Source organism: Rhincodon typus, chromosome 5 (assembly GCF_021869965.1).
Source record: "Rhincodon typus isolate 14 chromosome 5, sRhiTyp1.1, whole genome shotgun sequence".
Taxonomy (NCBI): Eukaryota; Metazoa; Chordata; class Chondrichthyes; order Orectolobiformes; family Rhincodontidae; genus Rhincodon; species Rhincodon typus.
The window spans coordinates 5,315,970-5,330,664 of record NC_063336.1 but is presented as its reverse complement, the minus strand read 5'-3'; the positions used below and the strand labels follow the sequence as shown (position 1 = coordinate 5,330,664).

At 42.2% G+C, this 14,695-nt stretch overlaps 1 protein-coding gene across 1 annotated transcript in view; it reads left to right on the top strand.

The window, feature by feature from the left end:
- The window catches only part of LOC109920363 (cullin-9), a 186,665-nt gene that overhangs the window by 132,659 nt on the left and 39,311 nt on the right, over positions 1–14,695 (top strand). Inside the window, exons 25-28 of the mRNA XM_048596632.1 lie at positions 324–495; positions 8,717–8,862; positions 9,916–10,045; positions 11,177–11,246. Of these exons, the coding sequence (XP_048452589.1) occupies positions 324–495; positions 8,717–8,862; positions 9,916–10,045; positions 11,177–11,246 (518 nt within the window). The remainder of the gene's footprint in view (positions 1–323; positions 496–8,716; positions 8,863–9,915; positions 10,046–11,176; positions 11,247–14,695) is intronic.

The following is a 14,695-nucleotide window of genomic DNA, read 5'->3' as shown; positions in this document are numbered from 1 at the left end:
GCTGTTCTTGCCTACTCCCCTCCTGCATGAGACAGCCAACCCACTAGTGGCTGCATTTCGCTCCTAGCTCCCACGGACATGAGAATAAAGGAATAGAAAGAATTGCTGGCAGGCTGAGATGAGGTGGATGGAATGGGAGGAGGTCTGTAAGGTATCAACACTAGCGCTGCATATTTTGTAATATCCCATTGTGTTGTTCCATGTCAAATTTTACTAAATAATGCTTCTGTGAAGTGCCTTATACTGTGTTAAAAATGATGAACAGCAATGACAATTTGTATTTGTACAAACCTGAGTTTGACAATGATCTTTATCTTGCACAGATGATGGAAGATCAGCCGCCTATAACAGAAGAAGAAACGGATTTGAAAGTTCTAGTGCTTTCCCCACGCTGTTGGTCCATATCTTTCCTCTGTTATCATGATAATCCGAGAGCATTCTTCCCATCTGCCCTCAGCAATTTCCTGGAGGAGTTCTCCGACTTCTACACCATTAGTTAGTATTTTAATCAAATTGAAAACTGTTGTCTTTTGTGCTTAGAACAAAGAAGAAAAAAATGAAAGTTCCAGTACAACAATTAAAGCCAAATGAACTGAAATCTGCTGCCCAGAGAGAGTATCACATTGTGGTCTAATATGAGAGTTACGCTGAAAATGCCTCAAAGGGAAACATTTGCAAGGCAGGGGCATGGAATTACTTTCAAGAGCCCTTCGGTTCGATATACCAGCTGGCCTCCTGTACTTTGATTCCAAATTGACTTTAGTTGCTTGGGCAATATATCAGGACTTTTCTCTCTGTGCTGACTAAGTCCCCAATTTCAAACAGTGTGCCAAATCTTAGAATGAAATCTGTTAGCTGCTCATCATCTTAAATGACCTTAGGTTTTAGCTTTTACAGTTTCTACAACCCCACTTTTGTTTGTAGACTGTGTTGTAAGTGAAGCAGTACCACAGAATGGGACAGGTTTGAATTGAAGACTCTGTGAATTTCTACACCTGTGTTATCAAAGGAGCTCTTGAGTGAAGGTGAGATGCTCCATGGTGTCCACACTTCCTGAAATTATATCAAGACAGTAATTAAATCCCTGTAGTATAATGAAAGCCTATTCACTGCTTTACTTTGGGATGCACCAAATAGGTGACCCAGTTATTGCATAAGTTTTGTTGGACTTGTGTTGCTTGAAGACGCACAGACGTCCTCTGTCCTTTTGAAACAGTACGACCTCCCTGTAACCCTGTGAGATGGCTTCAGAAGATGTGAACTGAAATTGAAATTTCAAAATCCTCGGGTCCTCCATTACAGCCCTGTTCCCAGGCTTCCCCTGTTTCTGCTTCCATTGCTTGCTCCTTCTGGCAGCTCTTTCAGCCTGCCCGCTTGGGGCATCCATCAGAGGATATATCCATTGAGAACTCGATTTGATACTCCTGCTGCTGCCTTTAATATCCATTCTTTTGTTTCCCAGTAAAAGCTGCTCTGTTGTTCTTTTACAAGAGCAAAGTATTAAAGAAAATATTGGAAATGTCCAGCATCTCTCTTAATGTCTGTAGAGAACCATGGTTAATGTTTTAGGTTAGTGACAATTTGTCAGGCATATGTTTTTAAGACTGATTGAGAAAGGGAGGCAAGAAGAAACAAGTTACATTTATGTGATACTTCTGGTGTAATAAAATGTTGTTAAATGCTTTTGAGGGAAGTTATACAATTAGACACCAAACTGCATAAGACAATGAGGGCAGATGGCTCAAAAGTAGAACAATACAGAAAAGTCAAAGCAAGAAAGAGGCTGGCTGAATAAACCAGCCACCCATTCTGATCCCACTTTCCAGTGCTTGATCTGTAGCCCTATGGGTTACTGTGCTTCTGGTGCAGATCCAGATTCCTTTTAAATGAGTTGAGGATTTCTGCCTCAACCACTATCAAAGCAGTGAATTCCAAATACCCATACTTTTCCTCTTGTTTCCTGTAATCCTTCTACCAATCACCTCAAATCTGCGCTCCCTGATAATTGACCCCTCTGCTGGGGAACTAGTCTTCCCTGTCCACTCTATGCAAACCCCTCATTATTGTACACACTTTGACTAAGTCACCCCTCAACCTCCTTTGTTACAAGGAAAACAGCCCTCGCCTATCCAATTGTTCCTCATTGCTAGGGCTTAAAATTGCAGCTATGTTCTTGTTTTTAAATCCCGTCCTAAAAGAAGAGAGGTTTTGGGAATGCAATTTGGTGTTTAGTGCCAAAGGCCCCTCAGAGTGATTTAAAAATTCAGGATGCTCAAGAGGCTAAGATTAGCTAACTCCGATATCTCTGGAGTGGGGAGCCTGGACATAATGCAGAGTGGGGAGAACATGAAGGGGCCACGAAAAGAGAATTTTCAAATTGAGAAATTGCTTGACTGGGAGTGAATTAATCTGCAAGCGTAGAGGCTGATGGTGAGTGAGCCTTATTGCAAGCTGAGTTCTGGATAATAAGGTTTACAGAGGGTTGCATGTGGGAAATGACCCAGGTGTGCATTGTAGTAAGACCATAAGACATAGGAGCAGAAATTAGGCCATTCGGCCCATCGAGTCTGCTCCGCCATTCAATCATGGCTGATAAGTTCCTCAGCCTCATTCTCCCGCTTTCTCCCCGTAACCCTTGATCCCCTTGATAATTAAGAACCTATCTATCTCCATCTTAAATGTACTCAATGACCTGGCCTCTACAGCCTTCTGTGGCAGTGAATTCCATAGATTCACCATTCTCTGGCTGAAGAAGTTTCTCCTTATCTCTGTTCTAAAAGGTCTTCCCTTTACTCTAAGGCTGTGCCCTCGGGTCCTAGTCTCTCCTACCAATGGAAGCATCTTCCCAACATCCACTTTGTCCAGGCCGTTCAGTATACTGAAAGTTTCAATTAGATCCCCCTTCGTCCTTCTAAACTCCAATGAGTATAGCCTGAGTCCTCATATGTTAAGCTTTCCATGCCTGGGACCATTCTCATGAACCTCCTCTGAACCTGCTCCAGGGCCAGTACATCCTCCCTGAGATAAGGGCCCCAAAACTGCACGCAATAATAGTAGTTAGTTTTAGAGGTAAGAAAGGCATAAATGAGGATTTCAGTAGTGGATGAGCTGAGGTAGCGGTGACGTGACTGAAGTGGAAATAGCTGATTGTAGTGATGGTGTGGCTATGTTGTCACAAACACCAATTTTGTCAGCAGCCTGGTTTAGTCCTCGGTTTGTTGCTAGGGAAGACTTCAAAGTGGGAGTAAAGATGATTGTTTTAGACTGCCAGTATTTAACTGGAGTAGATTTCCATTCATCCTGTACTGGTTCCATTTCTTGAAAACAGGCATGTTTTTGAAAGATGTTGCTGAGTGGTGGCTTGTCGATGAGAAATGAGAGGGGCTAGTGTCAAAGGAGCATTGGCCCTGTCGTCTCCCCATTGGAAGTACCAAATGTAATGGCACAGCAGTAGGAAAGACCAGCATTGCAGGTTATAGTCTGAATAAGTTTAGATCAACATGGGACTAGAAACATGTGGTCCCACCCAGGTGTCCAATAAAGAGCCACGAGATGAAGGTGACATGGCCAACCTTGTCAAGTCACGTCGATATGTTGACAAGGGTGAGATGGAATAGTTTACTTTTGTCACAATCACAAAAGATATCATTTGTGATTTTGGTAAGATCTGTTTTGACGATGAGAGAGGTTTTGAAATGTAATTAGAGGGATTCATAGAATTCAGGCGAGAGAGGGAGACAAATTTGGGAGACAATAACCTGTTAACTGACTTGGGAGTGGAAAGTGAGCTGGGATGTGTTGAGAATTTACTGTGGGGTTATCTTGTTTTTTTTTTTAAAGGAGGCAAGATGACGTTGGAAAGAGGGGATAGCACCTGAGGGAGAGAACAGTTTCTAATGTCAGTTATCATGGAGACCATGGTTAATAAAGTGGGAATAATCGTGAGGAAACAGAAGGAGAGCCTTATGGTCAGGATGAACTTGGAGAGGGCAAGAGGGGAGTTGGGGAAAACAAGTGAGTAATAATTCAAGGTTAAGGCGTTGGAGACCTTGGGAAGAAATTTGGCTGGTGGGCTAGGAGAAAATTAAGAAAACCGAGGCAGCTGACTTAATGGCACTTATTTGTGGAAGTGAAGGTGGAGGGGACGGTGAAGAGGAGTTTTAAGAAGATGACTTGCAGTGGAGAAAAGGTAGGTTGCATTCCAGGTTGATCATGGATAAGCAGAACCCTATGGTATTTTAAATAACCTAGATTTTGTGATAACCTAGATTTTGTGGTGGATGGCTGTGTCTGTTTTCTGCCATATCTTTTCGATTCTGGGCCTTGAGCGCAATGAAAATTGTGCTGGGGAGTGACCAAGATCTGAGAGTCTTTTAAAATTCATTCACGGGATGTGGGCGTTGCTGGCTAGGCCACCATTTATTGCCCATTCCTAATTGCCCAGAGGGCAGTTATGAGTTAATAACATTGCTGTGGGTCTGGAATCTCACACAAACCAGACTAGGTAAGGGCAGCAGTTTGCCTCCCTGAAGGACATCAGTGAACCAGACGGGCTTGGCAATGATTTCATGGTCAGTATTAGACTTTTTAATTCTGGATTTTTATTGAATTCATTTCACTATCTGCCTTGATGAGATTTGAACCCAGGTCCCCAGAACATTACCTGGGTCTCTGGATTAATGGTTTAGCGATAATACTATCAACTCCCCTGGTTCTGTCAGGAGTCTGTGCTCAATGGCGTTTTAAAGGATGAAGCAGGGATCTCGTTCAAATTTCGGAATACTGAGGGGTGTCTGGAAAGAGTGGACATGAGGATGATGTTCCTACTAGTAGGAGAGACTAGGACCCGAGTGAATGGCCTCAGTGAAGGGTGACCCGTTAGGATGAGATGAGATGAATCTTTTCAGCCAGAGGTGATGAATCTGCAGAACACTGCAGCAGAAGACAGAAAGCCAAGTCATTGAGTGTATTTAAGACAGAGACAGGTTCTTGATTAGTAAAGGGATCAAGGGTTACAAGGAGAAGGCAAGAGAATGTGGTTGAGAAACAATTCAACCATGATCGAATCGTGAGGAATACTTGATGGGCTAAGTGGCCTAATTCTGCTCCTATATCTTATGGCTTTATGGGCAAGGTCATTAAAGCTGTGATTAAGCAAATTATTAGGTTCTAAAATGTTGCAGCAAACGAAAAGCCACAAGTTATATGGGTGGGTTTTGGAAAGTATGGTTGTAAGTAAATTTAACATTTTTCTCAAGGGGGGGATTTGGAAGGCAGTGGGCTGGACAACAATAAAAGGAAGTGATCAGGGGTGTCCTTATCCATCATGCCATGGCGAAAGGAGCTTTGGAGAGATTGGGCACTGTGGTGAAGTGGAGCTGAGGAGAAATTGGGCATAAAATATTGAAGAAAGGAATAGGTGTATGCCTTTTGACTCCTCGAGCCTGCTCCACCATTCAATGTGATCATGGCTTGATAACCTAATCCCCTCCTTCCCCCTTGATTCCTTCAGCCACGTGAGCTAAATCCACCATTTCCTTGAAACCACAATGATTTGGCCTTCACCACTTTTTCTGTGGTAGTGAATTCCACAGCCTCTGGGTAAAGAACCTTCTCCTCATCTCAATCCTAAAAGCTTTACCCCTTAAACTTAACCTGTAACCCCTGATTCTGGACTCCCCTATCAGGAACATCCTTCTTGTATCTAACCTCTCTGTTTCTGTTAGAATTTTATATAAGCTAGTGATCAGACACCATGGAGAAGTATGTAGGTGGAAAAAGAGTCAAGACAGAGACAAGTTATTTGGGCACAAACAGGCTGAAGGGATGCATCTGCCAACACAGTCATACAGATCCTTCGGTCCAACCAGTCCATGCTGAACATAATCCCAAACTAAACTCGTCCCACCTGCCTATCCCTCCAAACCTTTCCTATTCATATATCCATCCAAATATCTTTTAAACATTGTAATTGTACCGGCATCCATCGCTTGCGGGGAGGCAATGGCCTAGTGGTATTATCACTGGACTGTTAATCCAGAGACCCAGATAACATCCTGGGAAGCTGGGTTTGAATCCCGCCATGGCAGATGATGGAATTTGAATTCAATAGATATCTGTAATTAACATACTAATGATAACTGTGAATCCATTGTCGATTGTCAGAAAAACCCAACTGGTTCACTAATGTCCTTCAGGGAAAGAAATCTGCATCCTCGCCTGGTCTGGCCTACATGTGACTCCAGACCCACAGCAATGTGGTTGGCTCTTAACTGCTGTCTGGGCAATTAAGGATGGGCAATAAATGCTACCTAGCCATTGATGGCCACATCCAGTGAATGAATAAAGAAAAAAAAACTTGATCAGGAAGTTCATTCCACACGTGAACTGCCCTTTGGTAAAAAAAAAAGTTGCCTCATGTCTTTTCAATCTCTCTCCTCTCACCCTAAAAATGTGTCCCCTAGTCTTGAAATTCCTCATCTTGGGGAAAAGGCAACTACCATCAATTGTATCTATACCTCTCATTATTTTATATACTTCTATCAGATCACCTCTCAACCTCCTACACTCCTAGCCTTTCCTTATAATTCAAACCTTCCACACCCAGCAACATCCTGGTAAATCTCTTCTGAACCCTTTACAGCTTGATAAAATCCTTCCTATAACTGGGCAACCAGAACTGGACACAATATTTCCAGAAGAAGCCTCACCAATTTCCTGTACAACCTCAACATGCCTTCCCAACTCCTATACTCAAAATACTGAGCAAGGAAGGCAAGCATGCAAAACACCTTTTTAACCATCCTGTCTATGTGTGACGGCAACTTTAAAGAATAATGTACCTGCACCCCTAGGTTACACTGTTCTACAACACTACCCAAGGCCCTACCATTAATTGTATAAGCCCTACCCTTTGTTGTACCAAAATGCAATACCTCACATTTATCCAGATTGAATTCCATCTGCCACTTTTCAGCCCATTGACCTGTTTGATATAGATCCCTTTGTAATCATAGAAAACCTTCATTGTCTACGATGTCATCTGCAAACGTACTAACCATGCCTTCTATATTCTCATCCAAATCATTTATATAAACGACAAGCAAAAGAGGACCCAAAACCGATCCCTATAGAACACCACTGGTCACAGGCCTCCAGTCCGAAAAGCTGTCTCCTGCCATTAAACCAATTGTGTATCCAGTTGGCAAGCTCACCTTGAATCCTATGTGACCTAAGTTTACTAGTTAGTCTACCATGTGGAATCTTGTTAAAAGCTTTACTAAAATCCAAATAAACAATGTCTATTGCTGTGCGGTCATGAATTTTTTTGGTAACTTCCTCAAAAAAATCAATCAAGTTTGTGAGACGCGACTTACCTCGCACAAAGCTATGCTGACTATCCTTGATCAATTTTTGCCCCTCTAAATGGCCATAAATTCTGTCTTGTATAATTACGTCCCACAACTTACCCACAGCCGAAGTCAGACTCAAGTCTGTAGTTCCCCGGTTTCTCCTTGCAACCTTTCTTAAAGGTACAACATTAGCCACCCTCCAGTCATCAGGCATCTCACCTGTAGTTATAGATGATGCAAATATTTCTGCAAGGGGTCTCATAATTTCTTCCTTTACTTCCCACAACATTCTGGTTGTGGATCATGGGAAGGAAGTAGAATGTGGAGGAAAGCAGTACAAAGGAGGACTATCTTGATTTAGTCAGTGGTGAGGTTCAAGATTCGAGAGAAGGAAGGATGAATTGTTTGGGAGTTGGAGTTCAAGCTGTGCCAGATGATGATGACGACAACAATGCTGTCAACAGGATAGATAACTATTAGAATTAGAGTTGAGATAACAGTGGAGCAACTTAAGAGGGAAACAGCTTGGACTAAGTGGGAGAGGAACATAGCAATTGAAATGTTCACTGTCATGCTGGCAGTTCTTAATGGAAAAGGTTAATGAACATCCAACAGAGATACCCGGATGGAAGGAGAAAGCTGAAAATCGGAATAAGTGCCCACTATGTTGCGGTAGGGATAGATTCTGTCCAATGAGCTGGAATTTAAAGCAATGGAAAAGATCTCGAGCTCATTTCATTGGGCTGAGGGTGAACAGGATGAAACTAAAGACTTGCTGAGGACTGTTCGCTCAGTCAGAAAGCATAACGTCAGAAGGGATCATGAAAACATGGCAAGGGACGAAATTGGAGGGAGGGATAAAATTTGGAGAAAGTGGTGGAGCGAGAAAGGATCTGGAGGGACATTTATATCCAAGTGTTTGAAGCCTATGGCCCTTTACATATGAAAGGAAGGGAAAAGAGCTTTTTGTTAAAGGATGAAATAATACCACGGACCATGGATTCAGAGCTACTGAAGAAAGATCAAAGGAGGATTGAAATTTGAGGTGGAATGGGAATGGCGTATATCTGTGCCAGATTTGGTCTCGGAAGAAAGATGTGGTTGTAAGTGCCCTCAGTTCTTATCTAGGGTCAGTACTGTTCTCCCTCTCAGATGCTGCTCGGCATGCTGAGTATTTTCTCCATTTTCAGTTGTTATTTCAATTTTTCCTTTCACTACTCTGTTCAGCATTACTTTTTCAGGTTCAAGAAGCTTTCCTCTGCCTGTAAGGATATTTGTGGAATTGAAAACAGTGTTTAAATAGCAGTGCTCTAGAATCTGTTATTGCAAAGTCTGGACTCTAATTTCTGTCCTTACACTCTCAGGTCAGAATGTTTACGGGCTCAGCAGCACAAAGCCTCGACGGTTACAGTGGACGTGGCTAGGACATGCTGTCATTGCCTTTGGATCGTTGACTTTGCGTGTGTCTACTCTGCAAATGTACATCCTGCTGCAGTTTAATGAACAGGAGGTAAACCAGAGCTGTCTATTTTAAAATTATTGTTTTATCCATCATTGTTGACTCTTAGTAATTCAGACATTTGTGTGCAACACCTATGTGTTCTGAATCTTAACCTGACTCATAATTGGCTACTTTATTTTTTGCGCTGATGTGACATTCTAACATTTTGAATAAATCCCATGGGTCATGTTACATATGCAGTATTGACTGTACCAAGGCTTTTGTAAAAATGATATAATTTTACTGTAAAGACCGACAATGTTTGCAGGTATTATTGGTCACTAGTTAAGAGTTTTGCATAAGATAATGTGATAATTACATGAAATTTTGTATTGAAAGACAAACTTTAACAATGCTGAGCTAGTTAGTTGTATAGACTAGCTATTGCAATTTTGAAGAGGTGCTAGAGCAAGCAGATCTCAGGGTTTATATACAGAAGTCTTAGAAGACAGTGAGGCAAGGGACTCAGACTTCCTTTTCATAAAAAAGGGATCCATGCCTTTCTCGACAGAGTTTAAAAACAGGTAAGGTATGCCTTTGGTGAAGCCTCAGCCGGACTATTGTCGAATTCTATGTACCAAATCTTTAGAAGGATGTCAACAACGAAACGGAAGACAGTTATGAAAATGGTATCTGGGTGAGGGACTTCTGATGTGTAGAGAGCCTAAAGAAGCTGGGGCTGTTTTACTTTGAGTGTGGGAGACGGCTAAGCTAGAGATTGAAAAGAAGTGTTGAAAATTAGAAGGGCTTTTGATAAGAGGGTGGTGAATCTGCAGAATACCACAAAAAGTCAGCAACTGGAGGGATAGGCTTGGGATCATTGGCAAAACATCATGATTGAGTTAATCATTATGATCTATAATGCATTATCTGAAAGCAATGCCAGCAATTGAATATTGACTTTCAAAGGGATCTTCTAGGATGGCAGAGAAAAAGCAAAGAAGTAAAAGAAACTGGGTATCTTTTTCAGGAAAATTGGCACAGGCACAATAAACTGAATTAACTGTTGAAAGATCCTAAGATTCAGGCGTTTTATACTTTTTTTTTGCTTTTTTTAATAAGGATATTCCTGTGGAGACCATCTTGAAATCGACAGGTTTGTCCCCAGTTTTGATTAGTCATGCACTGGAACCCCTGATAGGAGAAAATGACATCCTAGTGCAACCAGGCACTGACAAAAACAGACTCCAAGGTATGTACATTCTTCCCAACCCTGTTCATTCTTTAGGTATTAATCCGTCAACAATTTCTAGTATTGAAAAATGACGTTATTGTGTAAGAGGAGTGCATTATTCTCCCAACGTCCTTTTTCCTGTTTGACTATTAATTGCAGTTTTTGGAGCTGATGCTGCAGCCTCACCGGCACCTTGTGCATTTAACTATTGTTCATGTGAAGATCATCACTCCTCACGGTGAAACTAAATTGCAGACTGACCTGATTTGCAGTAGAATATTATAATATTTACGAGCAGGAATTGCAGGCTGTAAATAGGAATGGCTGAATTTAAACACAAATTTGGTTATGTGTTTCCCACTGCAAAATTGTAGAACTCCAAATACTGCCTCAGCTAAAATTGCCCAAATTGAGCATTGACCACAATAGGAATTCTCAGTTTTGAAGCTCAGCTCCATTACACATCATTTATTTGTGCAGCAGGCCAATGGAGGACTCTGCTTTTAGATGTAATGTATTGTCATTAAAAATAGCTGGAAGGCATTTTGAAAATTGGCTTTTAATGCTGAGCACTCCAGTGGAAGTGTTTGATTTTACACCTGTACAGTGTCAGGTGTAATGTGGAAAGGATTATTTACCCCATTGATGTTCTTACTCAGCTGCTGCATGTACCATGGATTTACGGTACATCAGTCTTCCAGAGGTTAACTTGCCTTCCTTTCTTGACCCACTTGTGTCCTTTGAGCATGGTTGGTCGCATCATCCTTCTCCTAATACCTCTTGGCTGTCATCCGGCTGAGTGGGACTATGCTCTCCTGGTTCCATTCTTAGCGAGTAAACTGTAACCAGCAAATTACTTGTAATGGCTTCTCTTCCTGCTCCTGCACCATGGTTGCAGATGTTCTGCAAGAATCTGTTCTTGATACCCTCCTTTTCTTCATCTGAATGTCACTATTTTCCCCCCGCCGCCCCAAGTGAGATCTGAAAGCAGTGTTAGTTTTCACATGTATGCTGCCAACACAGCTGTTCCACTATTTCTTAAATTGTCAGATATCCTTTGGATTACAAACGATTTTCTCCAGTTTAATGAGTTTTTTATTTATTTTTGTCACATGTACCTTAGTACCATGAAAAGTTTTGTTTTGCGAGCATGCAGGCAGATCATTACAAACAAGTACCTACAGTTCATAGGGTGCTTAGACAGAGTGAAACGTACAAGGTAAGGCTGCACACAAGGTTAATGAAAGTAAGGTCAACATTAGATTTGAAATTAGAGAGGTCCATTCAACAGGGAAGAAGCTGTTCTTGAACATCTTGGTAAGTGTGTTCAAGCTTCTGTATCTTTTGCCTGACTGAAAAAGTTGGGAGAGAGTATTACTGGAGTGGGAGGGGTCTTTGATGTTGGCAGCCTTTTCAAGACAATGAGAAGTGTAAATGGAGTCCATGGATAGAAGGCTGGCTTCCATGATACTGTGGGCTATGCACACAACTTTCTGTAGTTTCTTGTGGTCCTGGGCAGAGCAGTTGCCATACCAGGCCCATATGCACCCATATAGAATGCTTTCTATGGTACATCTATAAAAGTTGGTGAGTGCCCTTACGGACATACTGAATTTCCTAAGTCTCCTGAGGAAGAAGAGGCGTTGTTGTGCCTTCTTGACCATCATATCTATGTGGGAGGTCCAGGACAGATTGTCAGTTATCGTCACTCCAAGGAACCTGATGCTGATGACTCTCTCCACCTCGACTTTGTTGATGTAGACAGGGGTGAGTCCCCCTCCTTTCTTCCTGAAATCAATGATTAGTTCTTTTGTTTTGCCGACATTGAGAGAGAGGTTGTTACCACTGCAGCATAACACCAAGCACACTCTCTTTTTCCTCTTTACTGTCACCATTGTTTGATATCCAGCCTACAGCAGTGGTGTCGTCAGCGAACTTGTAGATGACACTCACAAAATTTGGTTACACAGTCAGGGAGTGCAGTAGGAGCCAGAGTAGGCATCTTTTGAAGGGCTCCAGTGTTGAGGATTATCATGGAAGAGGAGCTGTTGTCTATCTTCGTTGATTGTGGTATGTGGGCCAGGAAGCTGAGGATCCGGTTGCAGAGTGTGGAGCTGAGACGTAGGTCTCTGAGTTTTGAGATTAGTTTGGTTGCAATTGTAGTGTTGAAGGCAGAGATTTGGTCAATGAGTAGGAGCCTGACGTAGGTGTCCTTATTGTACAGCTATTCCAGGAATGAGTGCAGGGCTAAGGAAATGGTGTCTGCTGTGGACCTGTTTCGCCAGTAGGCAAATTGCGGGGGAATGTTGGAAGATAGAAACTGTTGTTTTCAGTCCCTGTTCTAAACTCCATTTGCTAACTGCCTACTGCCATTCTCTCCCTGCCAACAGTCTGTTATAAACCAGTCTAGTTGCAACCTTGGAGTCTAAACCCAAATCTTGACGTCATGCCTACAACCAAACTCACTCACTCAATCTCTCATATCCCCATGTCCCTGATCAGGTTGATTAGGAAATATCTACAACAGTGCTGATTCTCTTCTCACTGAACCTTGGCTCTCTCATCCTGTAGGTGAGTACCTCCTCCAGCCAGGAGTAATGATTTCCCTTAAGGAAGGTCAGAAAGACCCCCATCAGATGATGGTGTGTGAATCTGGTTGATGGCCTGAAAAGCCACCACTAACAGCATCTCTTTTATCACCTGTGCTTGTTCTGTGCTACCAAGTAACAATTTATGTAGAAATTACATAGAATAAACCTTGTCGAAACAGACCATCTGGCTCACCGAGTCAAATCTGAGGTTTGTGCTGCACTCAAACCTGCTCTCATCGGTCCCCATCTAAATATGCCATTGTAAAGAGCTGGATGATATTTCTGTTTACCCAGTCCCAGATGTTGGACAAACTCTTTTAATGATGAGGAGGGTTGAAGCGATAGAGACAGCAGCAGCGGTGAGGAGCAGCACGTAGATGAGAGTTAGGTGGTGGCCTAAGATCATGAGGTACATGAGTTTAAAAACCTGGGAGTGCTAAGTGTAGCTGTTGCAGGTTCGCTGGCTGTGACTGCATCGACAGTAATGCCACCAGACAAATATAGTCCTATCCAGCTGAAAAACAAAGTAGAGACATTGAACAAAAGAATTGTCGATCAACCTTCCACAGTCTCCGGATTTCCCAGAGCGCTTTTGTAGCCAATTACATACCCATGATTATAATGTGAAAATTCTGCCACTCAGTTTGTACTTCCACCTGAGGATTACAGACTATTACATCCTGTGGCACTCACCTTTTCTTGCTCTAGCTTTCAGATACCCCAAGTAATCCAGTCTCCTATGGGGATGTGTGTGTTGAATTTGATCATCCGCATAATTTTGCAGGTGCCTGCTTTCTACACCAACCATTATTGTCTCTTTTCTCCTATGGTGTTTAGTGTCTGATTTCTCTTAGTAAAATTAATTGTATAATTTGTCTGTACTAATCTATTTACATGAGGCATAAGAACTGTGAGAAAGCTGGTGTAGTGAAATCTGGACAGTTATATTGTCTGGACGTTCAACACCGCACTGTGTACCATGTTCACCTCAGAGACTGAGTACTCAGAGTTCAGGAGAGAGTTTATATGTGTGGTGAATCATTACCGCATTAAGGAGCTGAAAGTTTACGTTCTAGGCTGGAGTCTGTCCTTCATACAGTGTGTTTTGGATTTGTGTTATTTGCAATCTATTGTGCAGTACAAGGTGTTTTTAACATGCATCTTTCCACAGTATTGACAGTTTATACTTTGGACTTGTATGCACAAAGAAATGTGTTTATGCATTTTGTCTGATGTGAAATGTAGATTAAGAAATTGCTTCTGATGTATGTTCACACACACAGTCTTAAATTCAGCAATGTAGGTCTAAGTAAGGGTCTGGTGGGGTTAAATCACCACATGAAACTGCCAATAGGGGTGAAGTGAGCTGAATATGGCGAATCTCAGTCACTGTCAATGTGTGCACATTAGACACACAACCACCGTTAATTTTACTTAAGAACAGCAACTGCATAAAACATTTATGAAGGACGTGGAAAGGTGTCATAGTTGAGGAAAAGCATATTGTTAAGATATTTAGTGGGGAGGCAATGGCCTAGTGATATTATCGCTGGACCATTAATCCACAGACCTAGATAACATTCCGGGGACCTGCGTTTGAATCCCAGCACGACAGATAATGGGATTTGAATACAATAAAATATCTGGAATTAAGAGTCTAATGATGACAGTGAATCCATTGTCAGGGAAATACCCATCTGGTTCACTAATGTCCTTTAGGGAAGGAAGCTGCCAACTTTACCTGGCCTGGCCTACATATGACTCCAGACGCACAGCAATGTGGTTGACTCTGATCTGCTCTGTGGGCAATTAGGGATGGGCAATAAATGCTGCCTAGCAAGCAATGCCCTCATCCTGTAAACGAATATGGGGAAAAAAGGTAGAGTAATTCTGAGACAACAAGGTGCAGGGCTGGATGAACACAGCAGTCAAACAGCATCATAGGAGCAGAGAGGCTGACGTTTCGGGCCTAGACCCTTCATCAGAAACGGGGGAGGGGAAGGGGGTTCTGAAATAAATAGGGAGAGAGTGGGAGGTGGATAGAAGATGGATAGAGGAGAGGATAGGTGGAGAGTAA